This window comes from Trematomus bernacchii, unplaced genomic scaffold, assembly GCF_902827165.1.
Source record: "Trematomus bernacchii unplaced genomic scaffold, fTreBer1.1, whole genome shotgun sequence".
NCBI classification, from domain to species: domain Eukaryota; kingdom Metazoa; phylum Chordata; class Actinopteri; order Perciformes; family Nototheniidae; genus Trematomus; species Trematomus bernacchii.
Genome location: NW_022987739.1, coordinates 29,680,956 through 29,704,401, shown reverse-complemented (window position 1 = coordinate 29,704,401; position 23,446 = coordinate 29,680,956). Strand labels below are relative to the sequence as shown.

The 23,446-nt window shown below is 45.1% G+C and overlaps 1 protein-coding gene across 1 annotated transcript; it reads right to left on the bottom strand.

Moving 5' to 3' along the window:
- Positions 1-8,509: 8,509 nt before the first annotated feature.
- Positions 8,510-9,771, bottom strand: LOC117496085 (trace amine-associated receptor 3-like). The gene is made up of 2 exons (XM_034147772.1): positions 9,599-9,771; positions 8,510-9,329 (listed from the first exon to the last, which is right to left on the bottom strand). The coding sequence occupies exons 1-2, from the start codon at positions 9,769-9,771 to the stop codon at positions 8,510-8,512; spliced, it is 993 nt and encodes a 330-aa protein (XP_034003663.1).
- Positions 9,772-23,446: the final 13,675 nt, after the last annotated feature.

Here is a 23,446-nt window from a genome sequence, read left to right as displayed (position 1 = left end):
CCCCTAACTGAATAGCCCTTGACCTGAACGAGCTCCTTAGACTCTTGGGAACAATGGAGGGGTTCGGTCTGATTGTCGCCCCGCTACGGTCACCCCGGATCAATAAGTAACTTGGGTGCACCGACAGAGCGGTCAGCTCTGACACTCTGTTGGCCGAAGTTAAGGCAAGTAGCAACGCTGTCTTCCATGACAGCGCTTTCAGGGAGGAGAGCTCCAGAGGCTCAAATGGTTCTGTGACCAGAGCCTCGAGCACCAACGGCAGGTCCCACTGCGGGGTGGAGGCGTGCACTTCTGGGCGCTGCCTCCTGACCCCCTGCAAAAACCTCGACATAAGCAGCTGACTGAAGGCTGACCTGCCGCCAAATCCCTCATGGCAGGACGAGATGGAGCCTGGAGAGGTTGGCCCAGAGTGGGTAACGTCCCTATTGCACCTGCCTCCTGAGACATCGCCCCCCCAGAACTGAGGAATCGCCCAGGGCTGGCCCACCATCATCTGTGTCACCTCTGCGAACCACGGCGCCAAGCGGCAATCTGGGGCCACTAGGATGACTGACAGACGCTCTTGTCTCACCCTCTCCAGGAGGGGGAGAATGAGGCGTACCGGTGGAAAGGCGTAGAGCAGCTTTCTTGGCCATGGCTCGTGTGCAAACACGTCCACCCCCAAGAGCCATGGAAAACCACAGGGTACAGTGGCTGTTGCGCTGGCTGGCGAACAAGTCCACCTCCGCTCTCCCGAACTGGGCCCAGATTTGCTTCACCACCTCCGGGTGAAGCACCCACTCGCCTGGCAGGGGCCCGCCTCTTGACATGAGGTCGGCCCCCCTGTTCTCCAGTCCCGGGATGTGGAGGACCCTCAGAGATAACACAATCTCTGAAGCCCACAACCACAGGTTCCCCGCTGTGGTCAACAAGGCGGCGGAGCGGGCTCCGCCCTGCCTGTTGATGTACGCCACTGTGGGGCTGTTGTCGCTCCTCACCAGCACATGTTTGCCCTGTATTAAGGGTTTGAAATGCTGGAGGACTAACACCACTGCCCGCAGCTCTAGAAGGCTGCTGTGCCGTGTCTCCGTTAGAGACCAGCGACCCCCTATAGCTCTCCCTAGGCAGTTCCCCCCCCCAACCTGTCACGGGTGCGTCCGTGAACACCGTGACGTAGGAGGTTACCCGCCCCAGTGGAGTTCCCATCCGTAGGTGCTCTGGGGACCCCCAGTAATGGATGGTCATCAGGCGTTGTTTGTGCCTCTTGGGATCTAAACAAAGGCCGGCAAACCATCTCTGCAGGCGGCGCATATGCAGCAAGCCCAGCGGTACCACAAAGTGAGCAGCTGCCATGAGACCCAGAGTCTGCATAATTGTCAGCGTTGTCACCGTTACCCCCTGTCGCAGTCTGCAAACTGCACGAAGCAAGGATGCCTGTCTGCTCTCTGACAGGGTGGCGCGTAGGCTGCCTGCATCGAGCAACATCCCCAGATACTGCACCTGCTGGTGAGGTATGGGGGAGCTCTTCTTCCAATTGACCGCACAAAACCTAACTTGGTTAGGTGTAGGATCAATTGGGCTGTGTGAATCATTGCCCATTCCCTGGACCTGGCCATGACTATGAGGTCGTCTAGATCAGTGGTTCCCAAACGGTGTGCCGCGGCACACTGGTGTGCCGTGAGGCAAGTCCGGGTGTGCCGTGGGATATTGTGACAACCATACGTTATTATTGCAATATACAACTACACAAAAATAATTATTTTTTAATTTACTATATCAGTAATTTGTATGCACTCATTTCATAATACAGAGGCAAACTCTATACCTAAAAACAATTATTTAAAAAAAAATCCTCACAGAACCCCATATTTCGCTGTTAACACAGTTGCAGGTGGGAATTATAAGACCGTGACACATCGAAGGCTGAAGGACAACACTAGAACTGTGTAACTTTTTTTCAATAAAATATTAAAGTCTTCCAGTCCGTGACTTTTCCTGAAAGTGTGTTATGTAGCACCCTATGTTGTTAAAAATTGTCAATATGAAGTCAGATTGAAGAAATCGCCCAAAAAATTGCCATTTATACCTATTTCCGCCCAGCGGGTCATATTGACCCCACCCCTTTTCATATAAACATGACGTGTTGCTATAGCAACGCCTTTTGTCTACTGCGGTTCCTTATAGATTGAGAGATAGATTGAGAGAGAGATAGATGGATAGATGGATAGATATATTGATAGATAGTTATAGATAGAGAGAGAGATAGAGACAGTAGGCTTGTTTGAGACAAGCGAGACCTGCGCAGACCTGCGCAATTGCGATCAACGTCTTGCTAGTGCGTTGCATGATGGTTAGTCATTTTGTCCGACTTGCTCTGGAGGCTCGCCTACATGAGACGTTGAAATCTCGCGGGACAAAGACGCCCGCAGACTTGAGAGCGAGGCGCGGCGAGGCGGCGCAGTTTCTCTCCACGGGCTGCGGAAGCGAAATGCTTGATGGGAAACGACTTGCTGGTATCTCGAGCTGAGCGCTCATTGGTGGGTTTTACCCCGTGCTGGTGATGAAACTCTCCATTGGCTCGGCAAAAGTGTGTTGTTGTTTTGTGTCAGTTTTACGTCGCCACTTCCATTCACATTTTTCATCATTGTTCCACAATGTTTATCATCATTAAATTAATATCTATATATTTGTATACTATACTTGCACTGCTTACCGTTGTCATACTTTATATATCTTAGCATATTCATACAACACACTGTTAATACTAGGCTAGGCTACTGTGTATATAGTGTATTCATACCCCTCACTGTTTATTCATCATTCAATTCATTCTATATTTTATTCTGTAGATTGTGTACATTACTTTTCACTTTACTGCTTTCTGCACTCCTGGTTAGAAGCTAAACTGCATTTTGTTGTCTCAGTACCTGTAATCTGTGCAATAACAATACAGTTGAATCTAATCTTGAGCAGGAACAAATGTATTTACTTAGTACATATCTGACATTAACGATTAAACACATTTGTCCATTCTTTATAAATCAATCAATCAATCAATGTTTATTTATATAGCCCAATATCACAAATGTTACATTTGTCTCAGTGGACTTCACAGTTTGTACAGAATATCAGTATGACAATACGACACCCTCTGTCCTTACGTTTCACATCATACAAGGAAACACTTCCAGAGAAAAACCCACAGTTTAAAGGGGAAATGGGAGAAACCTCAGGGAGAGCAACAGAGGAGGGATCCCTCTCCCAGGACGGACAGACGTGCAATAGATGCCCTGTGCATTTATAAATGCAAACCGAGTCAAGCCGACTCCGGAGGTGGCGGTATGCACCTTAAAGTTGTTTGAAATCCGCCAAAAAACCGAGAGAAGAAGAAGAAGAAGAAGAAGAAGAAGAAGCCGACTCCGAGCTGTCCGACTTCAGGCGAGTTTTTTGAGACCTCCCCCGGCTGCGATCGGCTATTCTCGTCTACTTTCGAGGCGAGCCGCAGCTCGTCTCAAACAAGCCTAGTCTGTAGTGAAGGAGTGCGCTCCCGCTCACGGGAGACTGCTCGCGCTGCGCTCCGCAGCAAACAGCTGTGGGGCGAGTTGAAAGTACGTTATGCTGGCCGCGGTGTCTAAATAATGCTTCCGGGCCAGCGGGCCATTTATAATGTCGAGCCCTGAGAGTCCACAGATCATATTGGTATACGTTTCATCCCTGTGCTTTGATGAAGCCTAATTTGATAAAGTTTCAAATACATTTCTGAAAAATGTCGTTAATAAATATTTCATGAGTAATATAGTTGTCTTTGTCACATTTTATTTGGCATTAGTAAATAATTATGCACATTTACAGATATTTTACATGATATGAGTGATAACACGTGTTATAAGGGCTATTTCGCACAATAGGTGTGCCTTGAGATTTTTACTTGTCCTTTGGTGTGCCTTGGGCACAAAAAGTTTGGGAACCACTGGTCTAGATAAAAGAAAACCCTCATGCCACGGTCGCGCATCGGCTGAAGCGCTGTGGCCACACATTTGCTGAACGTGCTTGGGGATAGGGAGTAGCCGAACGGTAGTCTGTTGTACTCGTAGGCTACATCCTGGAAGGCAAAACGCAAATACTTTCTGTGCTTTGGAGCAATGCTGACATGAAAGTAAGCGTCCTTCAGGTTGATGGTCGTGAACCAATCGCCTGGCTGCACCAGTCCCATCAACATTTTTACAGTTAACATATGGAACTTTCTGCGTGCAATGTGGAGATTCAGGCTGCGAAGATCCAGAATGGGCCTGAATTCTCCTGTCTTCTTGGGAACCAGGAAGTACAGGGAATAGTGCCCTTCATCTCTGTCTTGAGAGCGCACAACAGACACTGCCTGTTTTTGCAACAGGGCCTGAATCTCTGCCGAGAGGGAACCTATCTCCCCTCGGGATGATAGATTTGCCTCTTTTATGCCTGTCCATCCACTCCGTTAATACACAGCTGTGCTTCCATTCCCCATAACGTTGTGTTAGGGGATGTCCAATCAGCTGCGGGGCCCCAGCTATAAAGCTGTGGTACTCTCTGGTGACCCGTTCCGCCGCAAAACTCCCCGTGAAGGGAAGTTCTGCCCATGGAGGATCGACACAGAAAGGGCCGATTCTCTACTGAGGTCTTTGAAGCGCGCTCTCCGCCATGATGCATTCACCCAAACGGTGAAATGCATCAAGCGGAGTTTTTACACTCAGCCTTGTGTGTCTCCTAACCCTGCTACGCCGGCCATAATGTCCCTGTACCCACATAGCGCGGTTTATCACTCTCACATGCGCATGCCCACTAGCTGCTTCCTTTACTGGAGTTACAACTGGGGCAGCGAGTGGGGAATCTGTACGGTTAACATTATGTGGAAGTGTGGATTTGTGGAGAGAAATTACACTTAGACTGGGATCAGTCAGCTTCAGGAGGACGGTGCACCCCACCCTGAAGCCCTTTGCCGAGGCAGAGCCGGAACGGGAGCCTGTCGGGGTCGGTCAGCCCGTCCCCGCGAGTGCCGTTATTGAGCCGGTTCTCCGGGACGAACCGCGGAGGCAGAGGGAGCAACGGGAGCCCCGGGGGCTCTATACCGGCGCCTCTCTCTCCGTCTTACCACCGCCGAGCGCTCTCCCCCCCGAGGAAGAGCCTGAGGACGAGCCAGCGGCAGCATGCGGCTGAGCTGCACCCTCTCTTCCTCCAAGCGACTGAAGCGCTAGGTGACCGAGGTGATCGACCCGAAGAGCCCTTCCGTGGATAGGGGGGCCCCAAGGAGATCATCCCGGTCTTTCTTGGACAGTGCGGTCAGACCCAGCCACACGTGACGCGACACCACTGTGGCCAGGGACATCACACGTCCAGCTGCGGTAGCCATACCGTCTGGCCCATCTACCGTCTGGCCCACGCAGCAGTCCAAATAATCGCTCCCGTCCGGAGGCGGGGAGGCGGGGATGTCCTGCTGAGGGGTGATCAGTGAGACACCCAACACGCCAAGATTATTGGTCGCTGCTGCCATCTGCGTCCAGAGCCTGAACATCTTATCCAGATATTCCAGGATTTCACGGTCACGCGGCAACGGGGGCAGAGGCTTCCTCCCCTCTGCCCACCCGGCTGCCTGCGGAAGCAGATGGGCCGCCAGGCTCTCATCAAGGGGGGGCACACCGGGACACTCCGTGTGCGAGAGGCCCTGCACCCTTAGAATTCCCATGTTGCCACTGGACCCGGGCCGTAAAAGCCCTGACGGAGGCGGCTCACCGGCCTCGGTGGCAGTGGTGGGGGGAGCGGCAAGCCTGCACGCTCCGCCGCCATAGTCATCACCGCCGGGAAGTCCTGCCGCACAGACCTGTGCTGTGGACCCTCCTGGAGGCCGGCCACGGAAGCATCAGACAACGAGGTGTCATCGTCGTCTTCCTCCTCGACGAACTGGGCCACCCGGCCCGCTGGCATGGCGAACACGAAGGGCACACCGACATCCTGCTCCTCCATCTCCACCACCTCGAGGTCAATCAACATCGGCCCCTCTGTTGTTTCCCCGACTCAGACTGCAAGGAATCTGGGTGTGACCCTAAATAACAACCTGTCCTTCACTGCAAACATCGCTGCTACAACCCGCTGCTGCAGATACACTCTTTACAACATCAGGAGGATACGTCCCCTCCTGACCCAGAAAGCGACGCAACTACTAGTCCAGGCTCGGGTCATCTTACGCGTTGACTACTGCAACTCCCTCCTGGCTGGTCTAACTGCATGTGCCATCCGACCTCTGCAGCTCATCCAGAATGCAGCGGATCGTCTGGTCTTCAACCTTCCTACATTCTCCCACACCACACCGCTCCTCCGCTCACTTCACTGGCTTCCAGTAACTGCTAGAATCCACTTCAAGACACTGGTACTAGCGTACCATGCTGTGAATGGATCTGGCCCTTCCTACATCCAGGACATGGTTAAACCATACACCCCAGCACGTGCACTCTGCTCTGCATCAGCCAAACGGCTCGCTGCACCCGCACTGCGAGGGGGACCCAAGTTCCCATCAGCAAAAACACGTCGGTTTTCTATCCTGGCTCCAAAATGGTGGAATGAGCTCCCCATTGACATCAGGCCAGCAGAAAGCTTACACATCTTCCGGCGCAGACTGAAAACTCATCTCTTTCGACTCCACTTCGAGAAATAAAATTCCTAACAAAGCACTTATATACTAATAAAGGACTGGCTTATCTAAAGCCTGTTGAGTAGCACTTGAAATGTGTTGGCTCTCTGAAACCTGATGTACTTATATGATTCTGTTTTCTTCAAGTTTGTATCTTCTTGGTGGAATGCACTTATTGTAAGTCGCTTTGGATAAAAGCGTCAGCTAAAAGTAATGTAATGTAATGTAATGATTAATGAAAGGGTGTCAGAGGCCTCAGTGTGGTGAGACAAGGAATTCCTAACTTTTCACATGGAATTCACAAATTATGGTAAATATGTGCATCTTACAATATGTTTTTTCTACATTCCTTTAGCTTTTACATTCACACACACACACACACACACACACACACACACACACACACACACACACACGCAGAAGCAGCCCTCTACTTGCTACAAACTTAAATATGGAAAGGTTCAACTACGCACACCCCATAACACATCATCTCGGCTCGCGCAGCACGCTCACAGGCATAGATTGCCAATAATTGATTGCGCACCTTGGAGGTGAAGTGCAGGCATATTGTCATTCAAGAGAGAATACGATGCGTAGTTCTTTTGGAAAACATGTTTTTATTTTAGCCTATTTACCTCGTTAACGTAAATAATACTCATTACATTGACACATGCATTATTTGTGATTAAATTAATGGTTGTTGGTAATGTATTAGCGACCCCACAGATGTATGATTTCCCTGTATGTATGAGTTCATGGGAGCTCAGACCCTCCTTATGACCCCGCATAACTCGAACCCTGGCCTGCCCTTTATGACAAAGGCCTTGGGGAAGTGGAAAAAGATGTGGCTTCAGCTGAATACTTTGCCAATAATCTAATACATTTTTATTTATTATAATTATTATGTTCAGTAGTTTGTGGAAGTGCGCTCCAAAATATTTGTTGATCTTCTTTATTGGTATTTATTAATTTTATATTATTTATTTAAATGTAGATATAAATGTATAATTTATTTTATTTATATTTGTAATGGTTTTTCAGTTGAATTATTCTTAAGGTTCAGGGTAATCAACTGTTAAAAAGATAATGTTCAAAATATTATTTTTATTTTTTAAAGTTCAATAAATTGATGTTTTAAAAGTCAATGAATAATCGTATTTAATAATCGTGATATCAATATTGACCAAAATAATCGTGATTATGATTTTTGCCTTAATCGAGCAGCCCTAGCGAGGTCCCGATCATCGCTGATTGAAGCTTTAATTCTTATTGTCAGCCTAAATATTATGAATGTTTTTCTACATTTGAATCCCTCATTATTGCAACAGACAGTACATGTAAATGATCACGGGCAATGGTAAAATAAACATGTGTTAGCACTCAACAAGATTTATTTTTGTTCTTGTTATATTGTATCGTCAGTCTGTTATGTGTCAGTAAAACCTTCTCTCCTTTTTCTCTCTCTCGCTCTCTCTCTCTCACACACACACACACACACACAAACACACACGCGACAGCTCTGTCTTTTTCTTTGAAGTTGCACACTCACCTTCTGCCAACGACATACTCAATCAGTCTGTAATGCATATTGTCTACAAAATTAACAATTGAACATATCATTACCAGAATACTGGTCAAACTGAAGTCAACACAGTTAAAAAAATACTACTTCTTCCACACAATGTAATATTTTCAAGTTTTATTTTGTATTCAATTATTTAATATCTTTTAGTTACATATATTTTACTACATTAAATAATGTCTAATCTTTCTTCAGCCATTACACATTGCATTCTGACTCAGCAACAATAGCAAAAAATATGTCCATCTGAACAGAGGTTTTTTAGAATATATCTCAAACCCAGCCGGTCATTACAGTATTTTAGAATCACACGAGCAAGACTTAAGTATTTTAAGGGTAACAATGAGCTTGATAGATTTTCTAAACCAGGGGTATAACGAGGCATAAATCAATGGGTTCAGACAAGAGTTAAAATGCAGCAACCAGAGTAGAATGGTTGAGGTTGAACTACTAATTTCAATATCCTCACCTATAAGGTATGGAGTGTAACATGGAAAAACACACATCAGAAACACAAGGACAACAACACCAAGAGTCCTGGCTGCTTTCACCTCAGATTTCTTAACAGTTGCACCAACTGAAAGTTGCATAGTGACAGCGACAACATGAGATCGCATGGCTCGAGCCTGAGACACAGCCACCACAAACACTCTCATATACAGAACTATGATAACAGTAATGGGGGAAATAAAGGTAACAACTAAGTCAACAGCTCCTGTGATATTGATAAGGACAATTACACACTCTCCATGGCAAGAATTATGTGAATCAGGTTGTCTCAGAAAGTCCTTTAAAATGAGACAATTATAGATAACAGAGCAAATCCAACAAAGACAGATGCAGATTTGTGTTCTGTTCAGAGTTACTCTGATGGTGTAATGTAGAGGGTCACAAATAGCAAAATAACGATCAATGGATATGAGCACCATGTTTCCAACCGTAGAAGAGGTAATGATAAAAGGAACTATAGTATACAGAGCACACAATAGGTCACCCAAGTACCAGCAAGCCTCTGTTGAAATGATTTTAACAGGCATCACAATGAGGCCCAAAAGGAAGTCTGAGACAGCCAGGGAGAGGATGAGGAGGTTAGTGGGGGTGTGGAGCTGCCTGGAAAGGAAGAATTTCACCATAAATACAATTATCAATGATAGCTTCTAACAACAAACAGCACTAAAACACAAAAAAAGACATGGACATGCATTTGTTGAGCAGTGCTTGCTTGAACTATTTTATCACACAACGTCAGGTTTGAATATGTTATAATTTAAAACAGAACAACTATTATCTGAAACATTAATTAAAAGGAATGCATGGCTAAATCCTGTTACTTTTCAATCATGAACATATACAAGCTTAAGCTGAAAGTGTGTCTGTGCCTGAAGTGGGAGATAGAGATGATGACCAGCAGGTTGAGAGCTGCAGTGACCAGAGCGATGAAGGACAGCAGGATGTAAGCGAGCAGGACTTCTGACTGAGCTGGCGTAGGTTTCCTGCAGGATTTGTTGAAGAGTTGTGGAAAGCAGAGTTCATCCATTTGGGAAGTCTCCATCTGTAGAGAGACGTGTTGAGAAGCTGCTGTGTTCTGGCAAAGCTCTCCGTTATGCAGCTGATATATCTCTTCTCATCTGTCTTGCCCCTACTATTACTTTCTCTCTAGCTAAGACTGAAATCCCTAAGCTCTACATTGTTTTCTGCAGTCATCTTCATCTCAGTCTTCATCACTTCCATGCAACTTGTTTTTTTCGTAATTCCTGGCATTGACATCATCTTATTTGATTATGGTGGCCACTTGTTCCTTCTCATCAAGAGTGGTTTTACAGTGTAAAGAATCTTAAAAGATTAACATTTTTCGTGAAGTATTGAAACCAAGTGGGCCATGCTGATAAGTTACATTGTGGGAGTGGCTCCTCAGAGTTATGGTCAAAGGATCAATGAAGCCAACTTGCTTCTAGACAATGGATTAGGTCATTTAGCCTTTTGGGCCTAGTGGTTCCAGGGTTATTTTGAAACAAAAACGACATAAAGGCAAGAGATTGGGAAGGCCAATGAGATTGACTGTTTGTTTGCCTCAAGAAAGTTCTGGCAGCCCCCAGATGACTCAGGAAAGGGACACAGGGTTTCAGAGTGTTCAGCTCAGGAGGAGAGCTGCTGATATCCTGATACTGTCAGGCACTTTGAAGGGCTCCCAGACACATCCAAAATGTTGTCGATGGATAATGAAAAGTTGGAAGATTATAGGGAAGCTTTAACAAATCTGTTAACGCCTAATGCATGCGTTAGAAAATCGGGCCTTCAAAATAAAAACATTTACATTTTCCAACTTTTTTTTTCCAAAGTTCTGGGTAGAGAGCTGCTAAAGGCACTTTATACCCTGACTAGTCCAGCTCATACGCCAGGTATGGATGAGATTTGCCCAGCAATATTAAAGGCTCTAGACCAGTGGTTCTCAACTGGTGGGTCGCGACCCAAAAGTGGATCGCAGATGTGTAAGTGAAGAAAAAAAAAAGTTGGAAAATGTAAATGTTTTTATTTTGAAGGCCCGATTTTCTAACGCATGCATTAGGCGTTGGACTGGAAGTACAGGAGACCATAAACGGTTTTGAAAACTTCTGTCACGTTTGTTTGTTTGTTCATTTATTTAAAAGACTAACCCTAACCCCTAACCCTAACCCTAACCCTAACCCTACATGAATCCACATTGCTGTAAATGAGCTAGTATTAGCCAGCAGGCTAATTTTTCAACAGTTGTACTTGGCAAGATGTTAAATAACCACAACTGATCACGTAGTGATCATCTTCTCAATAAAACATCTTTGCTGATGTTTTTTCGAGTCTTCTGGCCAATCAGAATCAAGATTGAGCTATCTACCCTTACCCACAATTTAAAGTAATTCACACAGACAAGCTCAGCTGTCAGAACAAAGTGAAAAAGAAACAATGGCATAAAATATTATTAATATGTCGGGTAGTAATAGATTTATTTATTTTCTTCTCAGAGTGTACCAGAATGCGTGGTTTATATGTTAGTATGTCTAAAAATCTCCTGGGGGACAATCCCCCCAGACCCCCCTTCTGCGGTTGGGTTTTCAGCATGTGTGCCTTTTTATGTTATACAGTTCAGCTTTGATTCCATCATCTCATTAAACCTTATGTAAAAGCATTCTTTAGTTCTGTGAAGGGATATAAGGGATATATGCACTGTACTTCACTTTAATATTATATGCTCAAAAGCGTATATATTACAGCACAATTTTTTGATGAATAGATTTGAGTGGTTCAAATTTCGAGTCGCGATTTATTGACAAAGGAAAAAGTGGGTCCCGAGGCCTGACCAGTTGAGAACCACTGCGTTAGACATTGTTCAGGTTTCTGGCAGACATGTCTCTTCAATCTTGAGTGATGGTCAAGGGCTAACTCCTCTTTTATATCAAGGTATCATGTTGCTCAACCACCCAGGAAAAGCTTATGCCAAGGTACTCAAAGGAAGATCTGACCAATTGTATTGAACATCTTGCTGTGGTGCTTAGCTGTCCCCCTTTGTTAGAAGCATCCTTATACTTCCTGTACATAGTAAAACCATTTACTGAAAGGATTAATAAAAGGGTGTCAGAGGCCTCGGTGTGGTGAGACAAGGACTTCCTAACTTTCACAGGGAATTCACAGCTTATGGTAAATATGTGCATCTTACCATACACACAGCGAGCAGCATAGGACAGACAGGGCCCCGAGTAGAGGGCTCCACCTGTGCTTATATAACTAGGGTTACAATACGTAACCCAACGTTATATCCCACACAGGCTCCGCCCTCTACTGGACTCTATGGGTACAGTGGGTGGAGCCCTGATGCCTAAACGGCCTGTCGTCCAACAACATCGAGCCAACATCGAGCCTCCTCTCCTCCGGTTGTGACCGGGGAGAAGTGGGGGCCTCAGTTTACCTGGCTGGTAGGGCATACTCAGACACGCTTACCTCGTGAATAGTGTGCCTGGAAAACAGTGAGGAGGGCTCTCCCTGCCTGTATGGGGCTCACTGTGCACCATGTTTCCCGGGTCCCTAAGGAGCATTGGAACACATAAGTGCACTATGTCCGGGGGGTCAGATACCGGCTCAAATGGTTCTGTGACCAGAGCCTCGAGCACCAACGGCAGGTCCCACTGCGGGGCGGAGGCGTGCACTTCTGGGCGCTGCCTCCTGACCCCCTGCAAAAACCGCGACATAAGCGGCTGACTGAAGGCTGACCTGCCGCCAAATCCCTCATGGCAGGACGAGATGGCTGCTGCATATACTTTAATTGTGGAATGAGCAAGCCCCCTGTCCACCAGTAACTGTAAGTAGGACAGAATAGAGCCCAATGTACAAGATAGGGGCTCCATTCTCCGCTCCTCACACCATCGCTGGAATCCCAGCCACTTTGGCCTGTAACAGGCTGTGGTGGATCCCGCTCTAGCTGCCTGGATAGTCTGAATAACCTTGTCAGACAGTCCCCCCTGTCTCAGCCTGTCCCTCTCAGGAGCCAAGCCTGGAGAGGTTGGCCCAGAGTGGGTAACGCCCCTATTGCACCTGCCTCCTGAGACATCGTCCCCCAGAACTGAGGAATCGCCTAGGGCTGGCCCACCATCATCTGTGTCACCTCTGCGATCCACGGCGCCAAGCGGCGATCTGGGGCCACTAGGATGACTGGCAGACGCTCTCGTCTCACCCTCTCCAGGAGGGGGAGAATGAGGCGTACCGGTGAAAAGGCGTGGAGCAGCTTTCTTGGCCATGGCCATAACTGGGCCCAGATTTGCTTCACCACCTCCGGGTGAAGCACCCACTCGCCTGGCAGGGGCCCGCCTCTTGACATGGGGTCGGCCCCCCTGTTCTCCAGTCCCGGGATGTGGAGGGCCCTCAGAGATAACACAATCTCTGAAGCCCACAACCACAGGTTCCCCGCAACCTGGGAGTCATCCTGGACTCCACCCTCTCTTTCCAGGCGCATATCAAATCCATTACCAAATCCGCCTTCTACCATCTCAAAAACATTGCCAGACTCCGCCCCTCACTCTCTGACTCTGTGGCAGAAACACTCATACACGCCTTCATCACATCCCGTCTGGACTACTGCAATGGAGTCCTGTCCGGGGTTCCCAGCAAAACCCTGGCCAGGCTCCAATATGTCCAGAACTCTGCCGCCAGGCTTCTCACCCGCACTAAGCCATGGCAACATATCACCCCCACCCTCATCACCCCCACCCTCATCCACCTCCACTGGCTGCCGGTCAAGTCCCGGATTCACTATAAAACACTCCTCCTCACGTACAAGTCCCTCCATACCCTCGCCCCCCAGTACTTAACAGACCTCCTACATCCCTACAACCCTTCTCGGAGTCTGCGGTCCTCAGACACGGGCCTGCTCTCCATCCCCCGCTCTCGCCTTCGTACTGTGGGTGACAGGGCGTTCAGTGTTGCGGCCCCCACCCTCTGGAATGCACTTCCTCCTGAGATCTGGAACGCTGCCTCACTGGACATCTTCAAATCCTCACTAAAAACGCACCTGTTCACCATGGCCTTCGGACCCTAGTCCTTTCCTGGTCCCCTGGCTTCCTTTATTTTATTTTATTTTGTTCTTGTTTTGTTCGCTCCTCATTGTCTGTTTTGTTTTGTCTATCCACCATGTACAGCGACCTTGGGTCCCGTGAAAGGCGCTTTATAAATTCCATTTATTATTATTATTATTATTATTATTATTATTATTATTCCCCGCTGTGGTCAACAAGGCGGCAGAGCGGACTCCGCCCTGCCTGTTGATGTATGCCACTGTGGGGCTGTTGTTGCTCCTCACCAGCACATGTTTGCCCTGTATTAAGGGTTTGAAATGCTGGAGGACTAACACCACTGCCCGCAGCTCTAGAAGGCTGCTATGCCGTGTCTCCGTTAGAGACCAGCGACCCCCTATAGCTCTTCCTAGGCAGTTCCCCCCCCAACCTGTCACGGATGCGTCCGTGAACACCGTGACATAGGAGGTTACTCGCCCCAGTGGAGTTCCCCTCCGTAGGTGCTCTGGGGACCTGAGGGAGGGATGGTCACCAGGCGTCGTTTGTGCCTCTTGGGATCTAAACGAAGGCCGGCAAACCACCTCTGCAGGCGGCGCATATGCAGCAAGCCCAGCGGTACCACAAAGTGAGCAGCTGCCCTGAGACCCAGAGTCTGCATAATTGTCAGCGTTGTCACCGTTACCCCCTGTCGCAGTCTGCAAACTGCACGAAGCAAGGATGCCTGTCTGCTCTCTGACAGGGTGGCGCGTAGGCTGCCTGCATCGAGCAACATCCCCAGATACTGCACCTGCTGGTGAGGTATGGGGGAGCTCTTCTTCCAATTGACCGCAAAACCTAACTTGGTTAGGTGTAGGAACAATTGGGCTGTGTGAAACATTGCCCATTCCCTGACTATGAGGTCGTCTAGATAAAAGAACACCCTCATGCCAAGCTGAACGTGCGTGAGGATAGGGAGTAGCCGAACGGTAGTCTGTTGTACTCGTAGGCTACACCCTGGAAGGCAAAACGCAAATACTTTCTGTGCTTTGGGACGCTTCCTCCCACCGCCAGTCAGCTTCTGGAGGACGGTGCCTGAACATCTTGTCCAGATATTCCAGGATTTCACGGTCACGCGGCAGCGGGGGCAGAGGTTTCCTCCCCTCTGCCCACCCGGCTGCCTGCGGAAGCAGATGGGCCGCCAGGCTCTCATCAAGGGGGGGCACACCGGGACACTCCGTGTCCGAGCGGCCCTGCACCCTTAGAATTCCCGCCCATTATGCCACTGGAGCCGGGCCGTAAAAGCCCTGACGGAGGCGGCTCACCGGCCTCGGTGGCAGTGGTGGGGGGAGCGGCAAACCTGCACGCTCCGCCGCCATAGTTATCACCGCCGGGAAGTCCTGCCGCACAGACCTGTGCTGTGGACCCTCCTGGAGGCCGGCCACGGAAGCATCAGACAACGAGGTGTCGTCGTCTTCCTCCTCGACGAACGGGGCCGTCCCCTCCTGACCCAGAAAGCGACGCAACTTCTGGTCCAGGCTCTCGTCATCTCACGCCTAGACTACTGCAACTCCCTACTGGCTGGTCTACCTGCATGTGCCATCCGACCTCTGCAGCTCATCCAGAATGCAGCGGATCGTCTGGTCTTCAACCTTCCTACATTCTCCCACACCACACCGCTCCTCCGCTCCCTTCACTGGCTTCCAGTAACTGCTAGAATCCACTTCAAGACACTGGTACTTGCGTACCATGCTGTGAATGGATCTGGCCCTTCCTACATCCAGGACATGGTTAAACCATACACCCCAGCACGTGCACTCTGCTCTGCATCAGCCAAACGGCTCGCTGCACCCGCACTGCGAGGGGGACCCAAAAACACGTTGGTTTGCTATCCTGGCTCCAAAATGGTGGAATGAGCTCCCCATTGACATCAGGACAGCAGAAAGCCTACAGATCTTCCGGCGCAGACTGAAAACTCATCTCTTTCGACTCCACTTCGAGAAATAAAATGACTAACAAAGCACTTATTTACTAACAAAGCACTTATATACTAATAAAGGACTGGCTTATCTAAAGCCAGTTGAGTAGCACTTGAAATGTTTTGGCTCTATGAAACCTGATGTACTTATATGATTCTGTTTTCTTCAAGTTTGTATCTTCTTGGTCGAATGCACTTATTGTAAGTCGCTTTGGATAAAAGCCTCAGCTAAATGTAATGTAATGTAATGATTAATGAAAGGGTGTCAGAGGCCTCGGTGTGGTGAGACAAGGAATTCCTAACTTTTCACATGGAATTCACAAATGATGGTAAAATGATAAATATGTGCATCTTACAATATGTTTTTTCTCCATTCCTTTAGCTTTTACATTAATTAACACACACACACACACACACACACACACACACACACACACACACACACACACACACACACACACACACACACACACCTTTCTACCTGACTAATGAAGCCCATTAGACTGTCAGGAACTTTACACAACAAACATCAGCACATAGTTATTGCTCTCTTATGCAATGCTCTCATTAAGAATTCACACCTTCTTGTGTTCATGTCAGATGATCTCAAACTCTCATCTCAGAGGGATCCTCCCAATCAGAGGTGTGAAGGACATCATCCATGCTCCAAAGCAAACATATTATGTAAGATCCAAACATCAACACATGATGCAAACTCTGTGAGGAGATGAAAATAGTTAACCTATCATCCCATGATGGAAGTTGCATCTTCCACTGAAAAGACAAACTTATGAATTTTACTTTTTATGCAGTTGCAATTCATTCAAAAAGTTGAAAGTGCATTAGCCCGCAGCAAATATTTAGATAACACCCCCTCTGTGTTTGTTAAAATCTGAGCTTCTTTGTGATTTGTTTTGCACCTGCTCCGGCCACTCGTGCATGTTGGTGCGAGTCCCTTGCTGTGTCTCAATTCAAATGCTTCCCTTTGAACGCTGTCTTGTTAAATAATGTAAACACTTGCACATTGCGTGAATTTCAACCAGGTAGCGTTGTCTCAAATCGCACATGGATGCTGTGCCCTACACAGGATTGATGCAAGATAGCTAGCTAGGGAGCAACATTTGCTGTCCCAAGTCATTGCATTATATTGACTGCTCAATAAATCCAATACAATTAAAAGTGGCTTATTTTTTACAACAGTTTAAAGGTAGTAAATAGTGACACAATATTTAAAATTCTGTACATCGGAATCAATGCATAATGTAATGTGTTTGAACACTGTAACATATCCACATTTCCAACATACAACATTGTTTACACCGTTATGAGCTTATGTCATACTTTATACATACAAATATATATATATATATATACAAATATATATATATATATATTTAAACAAGCATTCATCACAACTTCTGTGATTAATGCTCTATCAAGTTTGGAGTCACGAGTCACTCTAGCATCACAGTTGACATGAATGCAAAAGACATTTTAGAGATGCACTTGATAGTCAAGATGTAGGTTATGGATGTAGGTATGACCTTGAGTTGTTTATGTCAAAGTGCTTCAGATGATAGAGTACTTTAGAAAAGACGGTGAAAACTGAGCACAAACAAGTAGACTAAGGAACAGTCATGCTCGTGAACCTGCTATATTTACATCAGTATATTTAAGTTTGACAGCTGGAACGTTCAAACAAATGACTTGAGATGCTTTTGTTTCTTTTCAGGCATTCCCACACCCTCACTAACATGTTTGCAATGCCTGCAGTTCACAGACCGTCAGACACCGGTTGCTTTGTTTTTTTTGTCAGCCTACTTGTCTCTCATATTCACTGTGAGCATGAGAAGAGTGATCTGTGTTTCAGTTCAATGAGATTCATTCCTGCTGCAGACAGTGAGGGAAAAACTCATTACCAGATTTCTATAAGAATAATTGTGTTTGAGGATTTGCAGTAGGCCCATTATACCTTTTAGAATACATAACATAACCTCTATAAACCTTAATTTTAGATTTTATTGTTATAAATCTTCACTTTTTTCGAAATAGGAACTAGAAATATACTGTACATGCATGTATTCTCTGTATAGCATAGTTCTGTATCAACACACTTACATTCATATAATGTCTAAATATAAAATATTTTTTACTTTTAGTTTGTAAGAAAATGTTGCATTGATAGAAAAAAAGTTTAAAATTCATAATAAATTACAATATATATATATACATATCCAATCAAATCTATAACATCATGGTGCAACATTGCATACATAATACAAGCATAGACAGTCTCTGTCTCACCCTGCTGTTTATCTGCAGTTGTTGCAGGACTTTTCCACTCATTTACAATAGAAATATTTGCAATTATGATAACAGCGGCATTAAAAACACCCCCTCATTACATGATGAGGCCGAAGATGAAGAACGATGGCTACCCACAGTAGATGTCCACAGGTGAACACGGCCGAGGAGCTTTCCTCGTATACGTATGTGGTGTTCTCAGGATCTGTGTCGCTGCACTGAAACTTATAGTTTTATAGACCATTGCTTATTTTGCCAACATTTGGGAGGCATTAGTATTGATAATGTGGATATAGTAAATCATTTATTGCCCTGTCTCTGTGTTTTCCCGCCTGTCTGATGGTCTGATTCTTTTCACCTGCTCTTGTGTTTCTGCCTGTCCTCCACAGCTGTGTCTTGTCTTTGTGATTAGTCCTGTGTGTGTATATAAGTCTGTCTTGTGTTCGTTGTCTTTCTTTCTGTCTGGGTCCGGATATGTGGTGTTGTTTTGTACCTGCCTGATTCCCTACTATTCAATATAATCTTCATATATCTTAAGAAATAAACCATGAGCGTATGCATTAGGTCGTGCATTTAGTCTTTACACTTCAAGTAGTATTCACCTCGATGCTAGAAACTCTAGCAAATGTCACAAAAAACTCTCTGGGAATTACCCTCCACCTTTTCCCAGACTTTTTGTAGCTGTACCTCCTTTTCTTTGTCAAAGTTTGCATCATACTCTGCCGGTAGCATTTTTGTGCCAGTAAGGCGTAATGCAGGCAACGACAATGATGACAGATTGATTGATTAACATCTGATACAAGGTGAAAGCCCTCTCTTGCCTGTCAATCAAATGTGGGAAATCATCTCAATTTGCGTCTGTCACAGCTTGGCAAGGCGGGAAAACACAGAGACAGGAAGTGAAACAAGATAGGAGAAAATACATTTAAAAATAAAACAGGAAACACAATCAACCCCAGGATTATGACAGAAAGACGGTCAGAGAGACAGGTACCGTCAGTCTGATGAAGAAAGCGGTGATCAGACAGCTGTACAGGAACATCAGAGCCGGCAGACCAATCAGAATCCAGCTGAGCAAATGAGACGGAGGTGAAGATGGAGGTGGAAGTGAAGGCAGAGGCGGAGGCTGAGGCGCGCAGGTCACTTCCTTTTGACCTTATCAAAAAATGTAAATGCATTTTCCTGTTTGTATATTACTGGTTTAAACATCGATACAGTGTTGAGGTGTAGGATCAGTAGCAGAAACACCACAGCTTCAATTTAAAGGTGGGGTAGGTAATTTTGGAGAAACCAGCTCGAGATCGCTAGAATTGGAAAATACACAACCGGAACAAATCTGCCACTTCCTTACAGAGCCCCTCCTCCAACACACACAAACGCGCACATGACCAATGAGGGCACGAGATAAGTTTGTGCACAGATGGAAGGCTGACAGGCAGGTAGGCCATCCAGTTATTTTAGCCGGGCCGGCTAAAATGCTTGGTCGTGCTTTTTACAGTATTACGGCTTCCACAGATGACATTTTTTTATGGACACTGATGCTATGCCCCCACCATGGCCGGTAGCACGGGGGGAGCTGAAGAATGTACAGTCAGGAGGAAGAAGTTCAGAGAACGGTGTATACTCACCAGCGTGGACCCAGGTCTCTGTCAGAAACATAAAATCCAGTTCACGAGAGGTGAAGAAGTCATTTAGCAGGAACGTTTTGTTTGCTATCGACCTAGCATTTAGCAAAGCCATGCAAAGTTTTCGCTCCGGGATTGCCGAAGGTGTAGTGCGTCTCAGCTGACGAAGATGTGCGTGTTGAACGCCGCGTGGGCCGGGAGCAGTCATTCGGGCAGGTGGAGCTGTTAGCGGGCCCAGCAGAGGCCGCAGCTCCGGAAAAACAGGGCGAATCCACCGATCCCTCACATGGCGTGCAGCGGGAGGGCCATGACATCCGAGGCGTGGATAAGTCCCAGAAGAAGCCGTCAGGTGTGCTTTTTGATGGACCAGCGCACCACCACGCTTTCCCCGTCGTCTAAAGCGCTTTCGGCGAGGCATGATGCAGGGCAATCGGCGCAGGTAGGTGGGAATAACCGACAGTAGAGGGGGGGGGGACGATTTATGGTTGCCAGATGTAGGTTTGGGCAGCAATATAAACTCCAGTGAGGGTCTGAGGTGGAGGAGAGCTTGGCGATCGTAGACGAGCAGAGCAGAGAAAGGTGGGGTAGGTAATTTTGGAGAAACCAGCTCGAGATCGCTAGAATTTGAAAATACACAGCCGTAAAAAATCTGCCACTTCCTTACAGAGCCCCTCCTCCAACACACACAAATGCGCACATGACCAATGAGGGCACGAGATAAGTTTGTGCACAGATGGAAGGCTGACAGGCAGGTAGGCCATCCAGTTATTTTAGCCGGGCCGGCTAAAATGATTGGTCGTGCTTTTTACAGTACCACGGCTTCCACAGATGACATTTTGTTATGGATTTTTTGTCAAAGCACTTAAGATATTCATTGCTATCGGGATGTTAAGAGCATTCCATGGAATATAACAAAAAGTGTATCTCGAGCCGGTTTCTCAAACTTACCTACCCCACCTTTAAAGATGAATGCAATTACATTTTAAAAAGTTTTAAACAGAACTGTTACAGATGTAGATGCTTGGTCCAAATTCCATAAAATATACCAACCAGTAGCGCCACACTCAGACGAAAATGTACAAAGCCTATTCTCCACTATTTGTATTCCCACATTATTCACCAAGCCAGCCCATGCTTTAATATAGATATTATGGATATTGTTATAATTCCTGTTGTCTTTTGTGAACTTCTAATTATTTGTAATTGTTCTGTTCCACAGATGCTGTAGTAAACCACCATCCAGGGACCAAGACATCAGATATAAGAACATCCATTAACACAAGAATTTGTGAGTTAAGGCACGAAAAAAACAAGATGGACGATTAAATAGGGTACAAGACTGTTTTTTTGGCCCTGTTCCGGACCTTGTTTTAATGAGTGATCAGCTCATGTTTAAAGTTGTCACCAGGTGAAACAAAAAACAAGATTGTTAAATAGGATAACAGACTGCTCTTTTTGGCCCTGTATGAAATAACAATGCATCATTTATTAACTATACCTATACAAAATGTAATACATTTTCCCTTCATTATGTAATAACACCTCCTTTTGTAATAATTTGCCCATTATGTAGTAAACAAGTTCAATGCAAATATGTAATACATGTCGCCACATTTTGAAATATATTATTACATATTGCTGTGGTTATTACAAAATGAGTTGCAAACAATAACATTACAACTGTTTATTTATTTATTCAACCATGAATCATCCTTACTCATAATTTAAAAATATTTCACTAGAATATCTTTCATTGGCCAAAACTAGATCAAGTGTTACCATATTCATTAGCCAACAGTTTGGTTATGGTTACATAATGAATATTACAGTTTTTTAAAAAGGCAACTCACGCATTTTGTAATAACCATTGCAAAATGTAATAATTTATTACAAAATGCAGGGAAATGTATTTTATATTGCGTTCAGGCTGTTACAGAATGCAGCAGATTATTACAAAATATGGGTTTTATTACATAATTACATGAAAATGTTCTTGAGTCATTACATAATGTGTTGTTTATAGGCCTTTTCTTTTATTCTTTCCTTGTCCTTCTTTTAATGAGTATTTTGATAACTGTTACAGATTGATAGAAAAAAACAAATTAAGCTTCTCATTATTCAGACTCAGCTCTCAGCGCTTAAGCTTCTATTAAATGTTGATAAAACCAAGGTAATGCTCTTTTCAAAAGCTAAAAAGACACCAGAGCCTGTTTTAGATATTGTAACTACGCAAGGAATAAAACTTGAAGTGGTTACCTGTTACAAATACCTTGGTATCTGGCTTGATGATTGTCTCACTTTTAAACTTCATGTCAATAACCCGCTTAAAAAACGGAGGGTTAGGCTAGGTTTCTTTTACAGGAACAAGTCCTGTTTCTCGCTTGAGGCCAGAAAAAGGCTAGTCACTGTGACCTTTTTACCTGTACTGGACTATGGTGATCTGATCTATATGAATGCACCTGCCCATTACCTGATCAAGTTAGATGCCGCCTATCACAGTGCACTGAGATTTGTGACAAACTGTAAAGCATTAACCCATCACTGTACCCTGTATGCAAGGGCAGGTTTGCCTTCACTAACTGTACGGAGGCTCAGTCACTGGTACATTTTTATATACAAAGCCATGTTAGGGAAACTTCCATCCTACATCTGCTCCCTGATCTCACGGCGAATTGTAAGTGGCTACTGCCTGAGATCGAATGCTGTGGTTTTATTAAATGTGCCAACTGCTAGCACTGTCTTAGGGAAGATAGCTTTTAGATGCGCAGCTCCGCTAACTTGGAACAGTCTGAGCAATTTGGTTCCACTAAATGTTTTTAAAGCAAGGATAGATATTATCCAATCGGAAACTGTTGGAACCTGTAAATGTTACTAGCTATGTAAACTGTAGTCACTGTAAATATGCTGTATGATGTCCTTTTTTGTTTTTCTGTTATGTTTATATGTATTCATGTGGAACCTACTTGCAGCAGGTCACCCTTGAAAAAGAGATCAATGATCTCAATGGGATTCACCTGCATAAATAAAGGTTTGAAATGAAATGAAAGATTTTTTTTATCAGAACATGCATTTCTCCTCATTGTGAACATATATTGCACTCATGTTCAGAATATATGGTACGTACATGGTCTTTTATAAATCTGAATATATAGTGCATACATGTCCCCATATATTTGTGAATATATAGCGCATACATGTCCCCATATAATTGTGAATATATATAGTACATGTCCCCATATAATTGTGAATATATACTACATACATGTCCCCATATACATCTGAATATATATAGTACATGTCCCCATATAAATCTGAATATATAGTACATACATGTCCCCATATATTTGTGAATATATATAGTACATGTCCCCATATAATTGTGAATATATAGTACATACATGTCCCCATATAATTGTGAATATATATAGTACATGTCCCCATATAATTGTGAATATATACTACATACATGTCCCCATATAAATCTGAATAAAGAGTACATACATGTCCCCATATAAATGTTAATATATAGTAAATGTATGTTCACATATATACACAACCAATATATTATATATATTTACATATATTACTCAATCTATGGAAAGCGGCAATTACTGATGTATTATCCCATATATTGCAATATATTAACACAATATATTATTCTATATATCAATATATTGTAATATATTAAGACAATATATTATTCTATATATCTTCAATATATTTTGTAGATATGAATAAATATGTTTTTCATGTTGATTATTAATCAGTATCAGTTGGTGTAGCCAACAGCAAGATTTCCTTTATTAA

Excerpts from the sequence above, each read along its gene's own strand:
- LOC117496085 (XM_034147772.1), bottom strand. The coding sequence starts at position 9,771 with ATGGAGACTTCCCAAATGGATGAACTCTGCTTTCCACAACTCTTCAAC. Across the intron at positions 9,330-9,598 it reads ATCTCTATCTCCCACTTCAG|GCAGCTCCACACCCCCACTA; the intron begins GCACAGACACAC and ends CTTCCTTTCCAG.